This window comes from Brachyhypopomus gauderio, chromosome 3, assembly GCF_052324685.1.
Source record: "Brachyhypopomus gauderio isolate BG-103 chromosome 3, BGAUD_0.2, whole genome shotgun sequence".
Lineage (NCBI taxonomy): Eukaryota > Metazoa > Chordata > Actinopteri > Gymnotiformes > Hypopomidae > Brachyhypopomus > Brachyhypopomus gauderio.
The window spans coordinates 7,794,133-7,810,743 of NC_135213.1; the positions used below are offsets into that span (position 1 = coordinate 7,794,133).

The following is a 16,611-nucleotide window of genomic DNA, read 5'->3' on the forward strand; positions in this document are numbered from 1 at the left end:
GTTAACTCATGCACCTTGTTGATGATTCTGGCCTATATAGACCCTCTGACGTCAACCTGGAGGCTTCTTCAAGCAGACGTTTTTCATGGGTTCTTTAACTTTATTGTACTGAAAACACTGAAACAAGAATCAGTTCATTCTTAATAAAAGCTGAAGTCTCTATGTGTGGGTGAAGGTGATGGGGGCATTTTCACCTCTGACCTCTTCCCCAATTAATACCAAGCCTTTTGACATTTGTTTTCATGAAACATTGCTAGGGGATGTGTGAGCGGGCGCGCTACACTTTAGATATGTAGCATCTGTCAGACTGAGCATAATTAACACTTTTAATTAGGCGTCTGCAGAACTTTGTCTCCTCTTGTCAGGACTCAGAGAGGATGTCCTGCCTGGCCTAGCCCTTGATCTGTCTCTTAAGACTGATGCCTGCAGGCCCCGCGTCACACGCTGGTCTCAGGTCAGTGGAAATGACTGTTCTCTGTGCAGTGCCTTTCATGCAGGTGAATACACTCTGGTACTGGGAACAGAATAAGCTCCCTCTAATTAATGTGAGCAGGGGCTTTACAAACACCCAGGTTGGCCGTTGCTCTGCAACTCTGGTAATTAGCATGGATCCCCTTTATTGGTATGTATGTGGAATTATTCGCTTTCGGTGGCCAGTAGTTTCTGTAGATTAATTAGTATTACTTTTGAAATGAAATGGTGTAACAAATAGGTAAAGACCAAATGTTTCATGTGGGGGACGGGGACTACAACCTTTTGGCATGTTGATGAATGCTTTGTGACGGCAGGTTGAATGTCAATGACATTAGTGGTGTGTAGTGAACCCAGATATGCATCTACTTTCATTTCCACCCAGCCCTGACCCCCAGACACACACCCGCACACAGCTCCTATCCACAGCTGATACCAATCGGAAGCTCCCGTTATCTTGACTGGAACTATAGCGGTAAAGTGAAACTGCTCTGCCCTCTTTCTCCACCTTTTCATTGTGTTCTCTCCGTCCAACAACCCCCCTCCCTGCAAGCTGTGTGTGTGTGTGTGTATGTGTGTGTTGAGCCAGTGGCTGAAATAGCTGCTTCTTCTCAAACAATACACAGCTTAGCAAGGTCAGCGATGCGCTTCCCAGCAACCTGAGCCTCCCGTTTGCGCGTGTGTGTGTGTGTGTGTGTGTGTGGCGAGGTAGGAGCAGGCAGGTGGATGGCCGTCGTGAGTGGTCAGACAGGCGGAACCCTCCTGAATGGCGGAGCAAAGCTTTTGTGCAGGTCCTGGTTCGGGCTCAGTGTAGTGGGCGTCATTGAGGCTCAGACTAGCGCACACGCCATTCTGCTCTAATCCTGCTGGGTTCAATCAAAGCGTGAGGCAGCCAGACTTGCTTTCTGATCCCAGCCAACAACCAAACCAATTAGGGCAGGGGAAAAAAAAATAGAATCGGTTGTATTAACTCCCATTGAAGGCCGAGGCATCCTGCAAGCACCAGGTGTGACCTTGGGCCACAGGGACACGATAGTGAAATAAAGGGCGGCACTCTGATGTGACTCTACTACGCTGTGAGGGTTTGGCTGAGGTAGTGCCTGGAGGGGGTGGTGAGGGGGGGGGGGGGTTTCTCACTGGAAAAGCCCCCTGTAGTCATGAGTAGAGCACCTCAGCCTACAGGAGTTCTTCAGCAGCTCGCCTCCAGATGTAGTTATCACCTCCTCCTGGGGACAAGACACACCAACAGGCAGGCGCATCAGCCACAGCCAGACTCTACCGTTTAGCGGCGGAAATCAATTCCCTCTGTGAGCGGCACAGACGGAAGGGCGGGGCTTGCGTACGCCATGCCCGCCCCGCCCACTTCCCCTTGAGGTTTGTGACCGTCACCCCGGGAGGGTTCCCCCGGGCACGAGGCGCACCTGTTTTCACTAACGTGCCCGGGACGCATGCGTGTGTGTGTGCCATGGCTACATTTCAGCTTGGAGAAATGTTAGATTGGGATAGAGAGAGAGGGGGGGGGGGGGGGGGGGGGGGGGGGCGAGGAAGGGGGCGGGGGTAACGGCTGACCTTGTGGAAGTCGACGAGGTCGGCCAAGGTGGCGTGGCGGATCTGGTCGGCGCCGAGGAAACTGTAGCAGTCACCCGAGGCGTCGATGAGGAAGTGCTTGAAGCCGGAGGCCGTGCGATAGGACAGGGTGTATCCCCAGATCCGCTCGCTCACTCTCACCAGGAAGCAGCCTTCGCGGGCGTCGATCAGCAGGGCTTCTGCCTCCTGGCGGGAGATCATCCCTGGGGGGGGCACGCGGGGGACAGGGGATGGGCGACGGAGCGGGCGTGAAATGGAGAACGAAAGAGCAAGACACGTCTAGATTGAAGAGGAGCCGTCCGAGACAGAGGAGAGATGGCGGTGGCGGGGCGCTGGGGAGAGAGTGAGACGGCGTGTGGTGGTCGAGCCGAGCGTGTTGGGAGCACAGATGGTACCACCACGACCCTGGAGCCCGTGTGACGTTGCCACAGCGGAACGTCGTCACTTAGATGTTTGTTAGTCTTATCATCGCCCCGATCAGGTGTGGCACACACTGACCCTATCAACCGAGCCTGGCTTGTGAGTTGTTAAGCTTCACTTTGCTCTCTCACTCTCTCTCTCTCTCTCTTTCTCTCCCTCCCCTACTCCCCCTCTCCATCGCCTGTTCCCTTCATCCTTTACTGAGACTGTTATCACTATCCTTCAGTCCAATCAATACCACTCTCTAAAACCACTACCAGAACCACTGAACTAGCAGCCTGTTACACTTATCTGTAATGTCTGTTACAATCATCTGTAATGTCTGTTACACTCACCCGTAATGTCTCACTTAGCAACCTGCAACAGCCACTTTGAAGCTCGTTGTAAAGAATATGGGACTTTTAAGTTCTCCTGGCAATCGAGGAACATCCATGTGGTGCTCCTTACCGTGGAACCAGGGAGCGATGGAGTTACTGCTCCTCTCATAGCCGGCTCTGCGGGGTCTCTGCTCCTCCTTGAACCATCGCACAACGGCATCACGAGAGGCGGGTCTGGACGGCGGGATCCGCACCAAGCTGGCGAGCAGAACGGAGTAGACGGACATGACTGTTCAGTCTGATCCAATGGAGTATCGTGGGTATTTCTGTAGGTGTTTCCATTCTATGTAAGCTCGGCTAGCGCTAGACACGTGATACTACTACGGTATTACAGTAGTGATGACCAGGGCGGTAACACAGAGGGTGGGAACATGGCGTTTTTGGCTTTACCCCTGGGTTACTGATTGCGTCGCTGGAACACTGTATCTGTGATGGTGCCTGTGGCAGTAAAGTGCAGGGGCAGAAGCGACGGCACCCCCTACGGCCGCCTGCGATTGGCCGGCCTCGCTGGGGGTGGTGGACCGCTCGTGGACCCCGCTGTGCTGGCCACTCTGGCCTGAGCCGCTCAGGTGCATCTTCCGGAACGTTCCGCTGAGGCCGGTCACCGGGCCCTCCTCGACGTCGCGCCACGACTGGCGCTGGTACTCGTCCCGCGCCCGCCTCGCCCTGCGCGCCATCTCCTCGTCAGCCGCTTTGGAGCGCCGCACTGCGGGACACAGACGTGAGAATGGGAGTGGGCCGTCTTTAGAAGCCCCGCCCCCCCCACCTAGCCGCCTCCCCACCCCCCCCCCCCCCCCTGCTCCCTCACGTTGCTCCTGCCATTCCTTGTCATCCCTCTCTCTCCTTTCTTCCTGCTTCAGGGAGATGTACAGCTCCTTCGCGCGCCTCTCCTCTGTCCGTCGGATTTCTTCCTCACCTCTCTGCCTCTCCTCTTCCTCACATATCTGGGTAACAAAGGAGGGGAGGGCCGTCATTAGCTCATCAGCTTTCTGGACCTGCACAAGAATTCCTTCGATTCTGTTCCTGTTTTCCGTTTCATCAAGGGTGGGGTCGGAGTGATTCTTGTGGTGGACGGTGTCGTTATCCTTGACTTTGTGCTTTTAACCCCACCCGTCAAAGACCAGGCCGCCAAACGTTGGCCTCATCTTTCAGAGATCACTATCTACATTCCACACAGTGCCAACTCTTAAATTATTCAACCTTACGAGGTTAAAACGCATAGTAATTACGGCTAATTAAACTCCGTCGACATTGCCCGTTGTAATTAAAGGCTTGAGTGAAGCAGAAATTTAAGGATTCTGACACTACTTGATCTCAGGGGCTGCGCCTGTCGAACCGAACTAATAGGATTGGGGAAGGTGTCCGTGGTGAACTGGGCTTTATTCTGGTCAGTGATGTGTTGTATCAGTGTGTATGTACCAGCGGCTGACGGACTGTCGGACTGTTTGTTCTGTCGTCATGGCGCCCTCACCTTCAGCGCCTCGTGTATGCGACCCTCCTCTTCCTCCTCTTCCTCCTGCTGCAGCTGCTTGGCGGCCTTTCTGTCGTCCAACTCCTCCCTCCATTTCTCCGCCACAAAGCGAGCTTTCTCCTTCGCCATGGCATCCCGAAACTTCTTTTCAATTTCGGCTTCCTTCGCACGCCTCAGAAGATACAGCAGGAGATGAATGACACGCTCACCACCTTCTATCTTTATCAAGATTCCTTTCATCCTCTCTCTCTCTCTATTTCTGTTGCTTTTTTCCTGTCTTTTTCTCTTTCTGCTTTCCTCTCCCCGTCACTTTTAGGTGACTCACGTCTGTCAGTCCTCACACCCCCCCCCCCCTCCTCATTTCTGCTCACCAATTTTCGTCTCTCCCACTCCCTCTTGCCTTTTTCCCACAACTCTTTGCTGTTACCTCACTCCTCACTCCCTCCCCCGCTCTCTCCTCATGCTCCGACCCGTTCCCTCCTCCGTCATCCCTCCCTTCCCCGCGGTTCTCCGCCCCGTCGGCCGGCTCTCTCACCGGAGGTCCCGGGCCTCCTGCTGGGCTTGCTTCCTGGCTCTCTGCTCCATCAGCTGCTCCGATATCTCGGCGTAGGTCTTGTCTCCAGGGGCCTCCCCCATCACCCACACCCACACCTCCCCATCCTGGCCCAGCAGCCACCGAACAGCTCCGCGCCCACCTGGCCCCAGACAGCAAACGTGGACACGTTGATGAGAGCTGGCGCAGAGATCAGCTCCCCTCCACGGGCGATAAACAGAGAAGAGACGCCGCGCTGTTACAAGAGATTATTCAACTGGTACTGCAGACTGCAGCAGAACACGGTGACTTTCAGAGGAAATGCCAGCACTGCAAAAGTATGAAGCGTCACACCAGGGAGACATCACACTGAGGCGGTGGCAGGGAGACAGATAGGTGTAGATGACTCTGATGGCTCTGATTGTCAGAAAAGATACAAACTACATCCTAATTATCATTCCACTTACAACAAGTGAGATCTTCGATGTGTAGTAATATTGTGAAATAAATGCCAAACATTCTAGGCTCAAATTTTCATTTCTTTTAAGACATGAGTTCACAGTAGGAAACAATAATTTACCTCCATATTTTCATATTAATATTTATAGCTGTAATAATAGATCTCTCAAACTAACACATCCATGTGCCATTTCAGAGTAACAGTGCAGTGGAGACTTTTGTGGCCCTGTGTGTGTGTGTGTGTGTGTGTGTGAGAGAGAGAGAGAGAGAGAGAGAGAGAGAGAGATAGAGTGTGTGTGTGTGTGTGTGTGTGAGAGAGAGAGAGAGATAGAGTGTGTGTGTGTGTGTGTGTGTGTGTGTGTGTGAGAGAGAGAGAGAGAGAGAGATAGAGAGATAGAGTGTGTGTGTGTGTGTGTGTGTGTGTGTGTGTGTGTGTGTGTGTGTGTGTGTGTGTGTGTGTGTGTGTGTGTGTGTGTGTGTGTGTGTGTGTGTGTGTGTGTGCGTGTGTGCGTGTGTGGCAGGTGCAGGTGTCACTCACTCTTTGACCTCACTGCTGGACCGGGTCCTGTTCGCTCATGTTCACGCCATCTTCGCACCTGCTCCTCCCGGATCTTGTAGAAGAGTATCTGCCTCTGATCCTCACTCAGCTCGTTCAGCAGGTCCTGCTCAATGTACAGATCTCGGAGAATGTGCTCCATCACCCTGGCGGCTGGCCGGAGTTAAACGCCCCCCCCGGAGGGACTTGGCCTCTTCTGGTTCTTCTCCCTGCTGGGTTCCACAGCCTGGTTCTCTGTCTCTCTTTGTGTAGTTTCACTGGGTGAGGAAGACTAAGGTCTTCAGACGGCCATAAAAGACCAGGGTGTGTTTAGTGTAAAGGGGGAGAGAGCTGCATGGCTACCTATGGGTGATTGTCTTCTCATTCTTGTTCTTTTTGCCTGCGTTAGGGTTCCTGGGCATCTGTCTTCATCGCCATCTTGCCTGGAGATATTGTGTTGCCACTTTCTTAGTTCCTGTGATGGTGGTTTGGCTTCATTGTTTAGCTTTAAAGGTTTTAATTTCACCCCTACTCTCCTGCTCTCTCTCTCTCTCTCTCTCTCTCTCTCTCTCTCTCTCTCTCTCCCTCCCTCCCTCTCTCTCCCCCTCCCCCTCCCCTCTTCTGTCACTCCGCCTCTTTCTGTCTCCTGCAGTGACACTACAGACAGGTGTGTATGACACCAGTGTCTGTGTATGACAGTCCTAAATAAAGCCCTTTCCTGAAATGAAATGCTGAAATGTGTGTCCATACTTGTGCACGCTGTCACAGGTCTGAAGGTTTCTGTATGTATACAATGTGCTCAGCTTAAGAGTGAAGCAGTCAAAGGTGTTTGCTTCAAAGTATCACGGGACATGTATGTGTGTACGTATGCATGTGTGTATGTATGCATGTGTGTATGCATGTGTCGGTGTATATCATCTGAGCCCACCCACGTGTTCACTCCTGTCCGTCATGAAACTTCATCTCTGCTTCTCATGTTCCTCCAGAACTATAGCAGATGGTGTTTACCCCCCCCCCCCCCCCCCCCCCCACCTTTTCTCCTGGTCGCCAGGTAATCCTTGAGCCCCGACGACACCAATTCCCCATCGTCTCATTACGTTTTAATGCTCCATACACTCCTAATCACCTTTAACTGCCTTCTAATTGTTGTCTTCATTGTCCTGTATTAATTGGTATCTAATTATGGGATTACATGCACTTAACCCAAACATGCTTATTCTTAGCTACAACTGCACCACCCACTTCCACAGCAGGCGGGCGGCACCGCGGGTCTGCGCTGGGCTCTTATCCTGGATCGGGTCCCCTCCCTGAGCTTTTGTCTTGCTCTCCCCCCCCCCCTCCTGATTTCTATGCATAGAGACACCATGACCTGGTAATTACTCACCCCCCAATGGTGCTGCTTCATCCCTGTCACTTCCAGCCAGAGGGAGGAGGGAGAGAGCTTTCAAATATGAAACGCCCAAGAAATAAATTTAATATACTGACCTTTTTAGTGTCTGTATTTTTCCTTCTGCTGACACGGGTGTCAAAGCGGCGTATTTCGCGTGCTACGTTGCGTAATTCATAATGCAACTTCAAAGTAAACACTAATTATCCCATTGATGTAATAATCATGTCTAACAGTGAGACTCATTATCAAATGTAATTAATCAAAAACAAAGGCCTGTCAAGGCTTTTTGAAGCCTACAGTGTTTACAATAACAGTGTTAATTCATGGTGGGCGAATTTAAACAGAGATCAAGACGAATTATCTCGTTCTGTCTCCCACCGCACGCCGCATCGGAGTTTCTTTTCGCTCAAGCACCTCCTAGCGCTGCTATCGCACACGGGCACTGATGACCAGAAATGATGCTTCTTCCATTCACTTTGATGCTGCTTCAGAGGTTGATGTTTTTTCGGCTGGATGCCCTTGAACGTGACAGCCACTGAAGCCTGGATAGAATAATGCCAAGTAATAAGCCAGAGGTTTGACATAGATGCCCCTCGGGCTCCACCCACTGGACATGAAAGCTCGTTCCTCTCCTCGCTCCTCGATAACTGCACACCCTGATGTGCTCTGAAAACCCATTTGTGCTGTTGTGCTCCGAAAGTCCATTACTTGCCTATTAGTGTTACTTTACTCAATAGCAGCAGACATCAGCACATCTCGCCCCCCCCTCCCCCGCACCTCGACGACAGCGTTGCTATTACTCGTATTATTTTAAGCGTATCATCTCTCGAGGCAGCTGGAGTTTAATGAACTTCATCTACGGGAGCTTGCTAGCGTGTTTTCGTCATTTCGTAAGTGTGTATGCGTCACTGCGCGTTTAGCTCATCCCTAGAGAGTCATGGCAGTACGCTGGGGTTTGGATTAATGGTGGGGCCAGTTTACACTGTTGAACAAGAGTCAAGGCTTTCTCCTTGAGGCCAGCCTTCCTGAGAAGCACAGACATCTGGGGTGGTCCACCTCAGAGTCAGGCTACAAATCCTCCCAGTCACTAGCATTTGTAGACCAAACTCTGGTCTATGAAGTCTTGTTCTCATCTGCCACCACTGCACCACACTGGTCCTGTCACGTCACACTACTTTTGCACATATGAGCAATTGGCATTCAGGACTATAAATCAATGTCTTATTGGTTTCTAAGGTTTGGCTGTTGTCCTATGCTGAGATAGGAACAATATGCACTTATTCTTGGTTGGTCTGGGTCGTATACTCTGTTCTTGGCCAAGATAAGTCTGAGGTCCCCTTGGCCTTGGGGGGAGGGGCTGTTCTGAGGAGATGTGGAGTGGAGCTCAGAGTGGAACTGGAGCAGAGCTGGTAGAATGAGGAGGTTTGGAGAAATATCTTCCTTAGACTTGCTCTCTTCTCTCTCTCTCTCTCTCTCTCTCTCTCTCTCTCTCTCTCTCTCTCCATCCTCTCTCCCTCTCGTCCTTTGCACTTATTCTTGTCTTTGGTTGTATGTAACCAGTAACAAAAACCATGAGTAAACATCCCTTGTCTTTTTCAGAATGGATGAGGCCAGTGGTTACCAAAGCACTCGCTTGTGCACATGCAGGACACATACACACACACACACACACACACACACACACACACACACACACACACACACACACACACACACACACACACACACACACTTGATCTCACTCTCTGGGACCAGACCAGAACACACTGCAGCGTACAGAGCACACCTATAGCAGGGAGCCTGTTGCCTCCAGAATAAGTTATTTTCAGCCTCAGGTGCCAAACGAGTTCCATACTTGAGAAATGTGTGCAGTTTTCAGAGGCATTCGTGCTGGTCCTTTTTAGGGCTCTACTTACTGTTTTATTTCTCCCCTCTTCTGTATGCCCATGCTGGGGCTGATCCCTTCACAGTCGTGGCTCTCTCTTCGGAGCTGAATGCATGCTGTCTATGCATCAGCCTCGAAAGCATTTCAGATTTAAATCGATGGCAGCGACAACAGTTTCTGTGGGTTCTGTTGTACAACAAACACGTTCGCTGCTGGCTAAACCTCAAGAAAATGCGCCCATTGGAAAGTTTCTGAAAGTTGCAGGCTGCACGGAGACAACTTTCTCGGCTGTCTCCAGGAATGATGTTGGACCAGGTGCTCGTGAGGAACGCGATCACCGCGAGCGTCTTCCTTCCCTTCTGGGGGGTATCATACATGCACCCCCCCCCCCCCCCCCCCCCCCCCCCCCCAGCCAGGGACCTCAGGAGCAGATCAGCTTTACAGGAGCTACTTGCTGCGGTGCCAGATGTGATGATGGAGGTTCATGCTGCGATCCATACTCCATACATCCATTCTGGAGTGTGAGCGGCGCGAAGACTCTCTGCGTGCCCACGGGCCGCGCTCAGCTCGCCACCACCAGACGTCCGTTGGGCTCTGGTGCGAATTTGTCGAGGCTGTGCGCCACTTTCGTTGCAGGTTATCTGGGTCACGGTATGGATTTCCTGCTGAGGGCGAGAGCGGGTTAGGTGGTAGCACAGATTGCGGGCCGGGCTGACGTCGATTTGTTTGAATCGATTGCACCCAGTTCCCCGCGGTTCTGTCTTGCACAGTCTTGTTATTGCGGATGTATGCAGTGGTAAATGAATCTTTATGTGTTTTTCTCTGTACTCGGTTGTGGAACTGGTGTGGAACTTGAAGCAGGTTCACTTCTCCACTCAGTGGAGGTTTTCAGATCGTATCAGTCCGTTACAGCCAGAGTTTTGGGAAATTCCCATCAAGGGTGTACGATTGGATGGGGGTGTACGATTTGGCATACAAATGGTGTAAAACATGTCCTGGGCCTCTCCGTGCCTCTCACTGCTGGCTACCCTGGCTCTGTTGATTGAGAGTGCTCGTTCTTACTCTCTGAGGCTGCACTGTTCACTCTAGAGGTACGTGTGCATCGAGGTTCACTCTAGTGTGCACTGAGGTTCACTCTAGTGTGCACTGTCTGGCCTGGTCCTGTGCAACTTCCATGGATTTGCTAAGCTGGCTGTGGATATCTTATAATGACAAATTGATGATTTTTATTTGAACTTTTTTTTTTGGTTTTTGCTCACTTGGCTGTAATTACAGTGTGAATAGTGAACCTCTGCAGACAGACCCATGTGTCTAGATATGTGAACGCTTTCCTGGGCCCACAGAACCACAACTGTGCTCAGCATCTTGAGTCTGACTGTAGCTGTAAAACTCTGACACCCTCAGAACAGAAACGTCTCTGTGTGTGAAATTGGGTGTGCGCCATTTGATCAACATATATATAAAAATAAGAGAGAGAGAGAGGGAGAGATGTAATGTTACACGCCACATCCATTATTTTTGCATGCGGTATGCCGAGCTGTGAACAAGTGTGCATTTAATGATAGTCAGAGTAAAATATGTCTCAAGCGTGGAGTCTGTGCCTGTGAATTAGTTCTTGGTGGCAGTGGTTAATGACAAAAACTTTCAGCGTTGTTGAATCACATTCGTTTGATATCACAAGAAATGGAATTTCGGAATGACGATACTTCAAGAACAGTTGAAGCATTTTTTGGCTTCTGTATTAAGAAGTACAGATAGATAAAACTCTTTCGGGAGCTGAGAGGAAAGCGAATCACGTGTGTGCTCTTAGGGTTGCCATTTTATTAAGCACCGCTCATATCACTCAGCAGCAAAGTCTGTCAATTAAATTCAGTTGATCAGGAATGATGACACACATACTCCAGTGCAGAGAATTATGAAAAGGTGTCTGAAGGTGCAAGGGTACAGGTAATGACCAAGGGCAGTGCATAAAATCTACTGAGACAAGACAATGACACAGTGAAGAGTAATTACACCCCCCCAAATTAAAACTGTATCTGAAAACTCAAGGCATTACCATAATACAATTACTTGTGATGGACAAAAGTGGTGAAGGGAGAGGAGACAGACGACCGTGGTGGCGGTGTGTGAGGGAAAGGGAGCGCTGTGGGAGACGAGCGAGTCATTTATCTTCCCCTCATGGCGTGTGAGCTCTTCCCTCAAGGAGCATGGCCGCTTCCTTCTAGAGTATGCATGTCTGTGCACTTGTGGGCCGGGTCCCCTCCCCACACGCGTGTGTTCAGGTTCTTTAGTATGAATATCAGCGAGGCACCTGCTGCCCTGTGGTAGCGTGGGGAAAGTGACTGGGGTTCCGCTTGCAAGAACTGGCAACGATGACATTTGTATTACAGGCTGTGGCCGGAGGCGTCTGAGCTTGAACCTGGTTAGATCATCTCCATATCTCCAGTGGTCTTAGGTTGGACCGTACAGGCTGAATGGCGGAAGGATCCCGTAGCATCGGTAATAGCACTGATGTCAAAGTGATGGCTGTGACTAATATGTGTATATACTTGGCTCCCTGAGTAAGGGAATGAGATGTGGGTTTGTTGGACACCCCGTCCTCTTAATTGGCTTGGCTGTGTCCCAAATGCAGAGAAGGAAAAGTGGGCTTTTGTCGCATTATTAAGTGGACTCGGGCAGAGCCGCAGGTGGAGTGCACAGAAACCCGCCGTCCAATTAATCGGCCAAATTCTGTTTAGATTTCATGCATCGTCATGGTGAGGGTGCTACCTCCGTCATGTTGAATTTCTTATTCTCCTCTTTTGGGGGAGCTAGGATTATATAAACAAAGCCCAAATGGTTTGCTTATGACTTGTTTGAAACATAATTGTCAAGCAAATGAGCAGAGTAGCCATCATCACCCAGAAACTAATAATGACACATTTTAATAAGGCAGAAGCCCAAGTGAATGGAGATTCCCTATGGCCAGTTGTACTGAGGGCAAATTGGCCATTAAAGCCACGGGATGCTGTGTGTGTGTTTCATCCCTACAGCTTATGCAGAAAGAAACTGAGGGGTGTTTTGTAATGAGGAAACATTTAGCTATGATTGTTTCCGTTCCCTTTATACCAGACAAATTATTTTCACAGGTTGTCGGTTCCTGTGTTTTCCAGCTCCCTATTCTGTCTGAGCGTGCGCGGCGCTGAGACGGGCTCTGGCACCGCAGCTCAGATCCGACTGTCGGAGCTGTTTCAACACGGTCCCTGACGGTGAGAAACGGAGGAGAGAAGAGGGGGAATCGCTCATGTACAAAGAGAGCAGTGTAGAGGAGCGGCTTCATGACTGCGCTCCATCATGGAGTGTGTGTGTGTGTGTGTGTGTGTGGGGTGTTGGGGGTGGTTTAGTCCATGGCCCCTTAACTCCACTAGGAACTGCTATTGAGTCACAGTTAATCTTCACGATCATCCCTTTCAACCACTAGATGATGCTCAGCCTCAACACATATGTAGGGTGCTGATGCGGGACATCATGTGTAGGTGAGGCGGGAGGGCGGCTCCAGTCTACCGCTCCACCCCCCACAACCGCCCCCCGCCCCACCACGCCCCCCTGCCCAGGCTCAGGCCGCCTTTCCTGGCCTCACGTGCTGGGCCCTTCCTGCGAGCGGTAATGAGAAAATCGAACAAAAGGCAGCGACGTGCAGCAAGAGGAAAGACAAAGGTGACCTAAACGCCTCTACACACAGGTCAGTTGGGCTCGGAGATAAGGAGGAGGCTGGAAATGGGGCTGCGGAGTAATGCATACGTGTACAGGCAATACATATGTGTACAGGCAATACATATGTGTACAGATGATGCATACGTGTACAGGCAATACATATGTGTACAGGCAATACATATGTGTACAGATGATGCATACGTGTACAGGCAATACATATGTGTACAGGCAATACATATGTGTACAGATGATGCATACGTGTACAGGCAATACATACGTGTACAGGCAATACATATGTGTACAGGCAATACATATGTGTACAGATGATGCATACGTGTACAGGCAATACATATGTGTACAGGCAATACATATGTGTACAGATGATGCATACGTGTACAGGCAATACATATGTGTGCAGATGATGCATACGTGTACAGGCAATACATATGTGTACAGATGATGCATACATGTACAGGCAATACATATGTGTGCAGATGATGCATACGTGTACAGGCAATACATATGTGTACAGGCAATACATATGTGTACAGATGATGCATACGTGTACAGGCAATACATATGTGTACAGGCAATACATACGTTTACAGGCAATACATATGTGTACAGATGATGCATACGTGTACAGGCAATACATATGTGTACAGATGATGCATACGTGTACAGGCAATACATATGTGTACAGATGATGCATACGTGTACAGGCAATACATATGTGTACAGGCAATACATATGTGTACAGATGATGCATACGTGTACAGGCAATACATACGTGTACAGGCAATACATATGTGTACAGGCAATACATATGTGTACAGATGATGCATACGTGTACAGGCAATACATATGTGTACAGGCAATACATATGTGTACAGATGATGCATACGTGTACAGGCAATACATATGTGTGCAGATGATGCATACGTGTACAGGCAATACATATGTGTACAGATGATGCATACATGTACAGGCAATACATATGTGTACAGGCAATACATATGTGTACAGGCAATACATATGTGTGCAGATGATGCATACGTGTACAGGCAATACATACGTGTACAGGCAATACATATGTGTACAGGCAATACATATGTGTACAGATGATGCATACGTGTACAGGCAATACATATGTGTACAGGCAATACATATGTGTACAGATGATGCATACGTGTACAGGCAATACATATGTGTGCAGATGATGCATACGTGTACAGGCAATACATATGTGTACAGATGATGCATACATGTACAGGCAATACATATGTGTGCAGATGATGCATACGTGTACAGGCAATACATATGTGTACAGGCAATACATATGTGTACAGATGATGCATACGTGTACAGGCAATACATATGTGTACAGGCAATACATACGTTTACAGGCAATACATATGTGTACAGATGATGCATACGTGTACAGGCAATACATATGTGTACAGATGATGCATACGTGTACAGGCAATACATATGTGTACAGATGATGCATACGTGTACAGGCAATACATATGTGTACAGGCAATACATATGTGTACAGATGATGCATACGTGTACAGGCAATACATACGTGTACAGGCAATACATATGTGTACAGGCAATACATATGTGTACAGATGATGCATACGTGTACAGGCAATACATATGTGTACAGGCAATACATATGTGTACAGATGATGCATACGTGTACAGACAATACATATGTGTGCAGATGATGCATACGTGTACAGGCAATACATATGTGTACAGATGATGCATACATGTACAGGCAATACATATGTGTACAGGCAATACATATGTGTAAAGGCAATACATATGTGTGCAGATGATGCATACGTGTACAGGCAATACATATGTGTACAGGCAATACATATGTGTACAGATGATGCATACGTGTACAGGCAATACATATGTGTACAGGCAATACATACGTTTACAGGCAATACATATGTGTACAGATGATGCATACGTGTACAGGCAATACATATGTGTACAGATGATGCATACGTGTACAGGCAATACATATGTGTACAGATGATGCATACGTGTACAGGCAATACATATGTGTACAGGCAATACATATGTGTACAGATGATGCATACGTGTACAGGCAATACATATGTGTACAGATGATGCATACATGTACAGATGATGCATACGTGTACAGGCAATACATATGTGTACAGATGATGCATACGTGTACAGGCAATACATATGTGTACAGGCAATACATACGTGTACAGATGATGCATACGTGTACAGGCAATACATATGTGTACAGATTATGCATACGTGTACAGGCAATACATATGTGTACAGGTGATGCATACGTGTACAGGCAATACATATGTGTACAGGTGATGCATACGTGTACAGGCAATACATATGTGTACAGGTGATGCATATGTGTACAGATGATGCATACGTGTACAGGCAATACATATGTGTACAGGCAATACATATGTGTACAGGTGATGCATACGTGTACAGATGATGCATACGTGAACAGGCAATACATATGTGTACATGCGATACATACGTGTACAGATGATGCATACGTGTACAGGCAATACATATGTGTACAGGCAATACATATGTGTACAGGTGATGCATACGTGTACAGGTGATGCATACGTGTACAGGCAATACATATGTGTACAGGTGATGCATACGTGTACAGGCGATACATACGTGTACAGACGATACATTCGTGTACAGGCGATGCATACGTGTACAGGTGATACATACGTGTACAAGCAATGCATACGTGTACAGGTGATACATTCGTGTACAGGCGATGCATACATGTACAGGCGATACATACGTGTACAAGCAATGCATAGGTGTACAGGCGATACATTCGTGTACAGGCGATACATACGTGTACAGGTGATACATTCGTGTACAGGTGATGCATACATGTACAGGCAATACATACGTGTACAAGCAATGCATACGTGTAAAGACGATACATATGTGTACAAGCAATAAATACGTGTACAGACGATGCATATGTGTACAGGCGATATATACGTGTACAGACGATACATATATGTACAGCCGATGCATACGTGTACAGGTAATACGTGTACAGACGATACATGTACAGATGATGCATACGGGTACAGACGATACATACGTGTACAAGCAATGCATACGTGTACAAACAATACATATGTGTACAGGCGATATGTACGTGCACAGACGATGCATATGTGTACAGGCGATATATATGTGTACAGATGATGATACATACGTGTACAGGAGATGCATACGTGTACAGACAATACGTGTACAGGCGATACATACGTGTACAGGCGATACATACGTGTACAAGCGATGCATATGTGTACAGGCGATGCATAGGTGTACAGGCGATACATACGTGTACAGGCGATGCATAGGTGTACAGGTGATACATACGTGTACAGGCGATACATACATGTACAGGCGATACATAAGTGTACAGGCGATACATACGTGTACAGGTGATACATACATGTACAGGCGATGCATACGTGTACAAGCAATGCATACGTGTACAGATGATACATATGTGCACAAACGATAAATAGGTGTACAGACGATGCATACGTGTACAGGCGATATATACATGTACAGACGATACATACGTGTACAGGTGATAGGTGTACAGACGATACATACGTGTACAAGCAATGCAAACATGTACAAACGATACATATGCGTACAGGCGATATGTACGTGTACAGATGATGATACATACGTGTACAGGAGATGCATATGTGTACAGA

General features: G+C 48.6%; 1 protein-coding gene across 1 annotated transcript; it reads right to left on the reverse strand.

Moving 5' to 3' along the window:
* Nucleotides 1-1,604: 1,604 nt before the first annotated feature.
* sh2d4bb (SH2 domain containing 4Bb) lies at nt 1,605-6,015 on the reverse strand. The gene is made up of 8 exons (XM_076998542.1): nt 5,856-6,015; nt 4,862-5,021; nt 4,327-4,498; nt 3,664-3,799; nt 3,246-3,561; nt 2,926-3,053; nt 2,041-2,261; nt 1,605-1,697 (listed from the first exon to the last, which is right to left on the reverse strand). The coding sequence occupies exons 1-8, from the start codon at nt 6,013-6,015 to the stop codon at nt 1,605-1,607; spliced, it is 1,386 nt and encodes a 461-aa protein (XP_076854657.1).
* Nucleotides 6,016-16,611: the final 10,596 nt, after the last annotated feature.

What these genes read in the sequence shown, in the direction of transcription:
- sh2d4bb (XM_076998542.1), bottom strand. Translation starts at nt 6,015, where the DNA reads ATGGAGCACATTCTCCGAGATCTGTACATTGAGCAGGACCTGCTGAAC. An exon ending in CAAGGAATGGCAGGAGCAAC is followed by an intron (nt 3,562 to 3,663) that starts GTGAGGGAGCAG and finishes TGTGTCCCGCAG; the next exon opens with TGCGGCGCTCCAAAGCGGCT. An exon ending in CATCGCTCCCTGGTTCCACG is followed by an intron (nt 2,262 to 2,925) that starts GTAAGGAGCACC and finishes TGCCCCCCCCAG; the next exon opens with GGATGATCTCCCGCCAGGAG.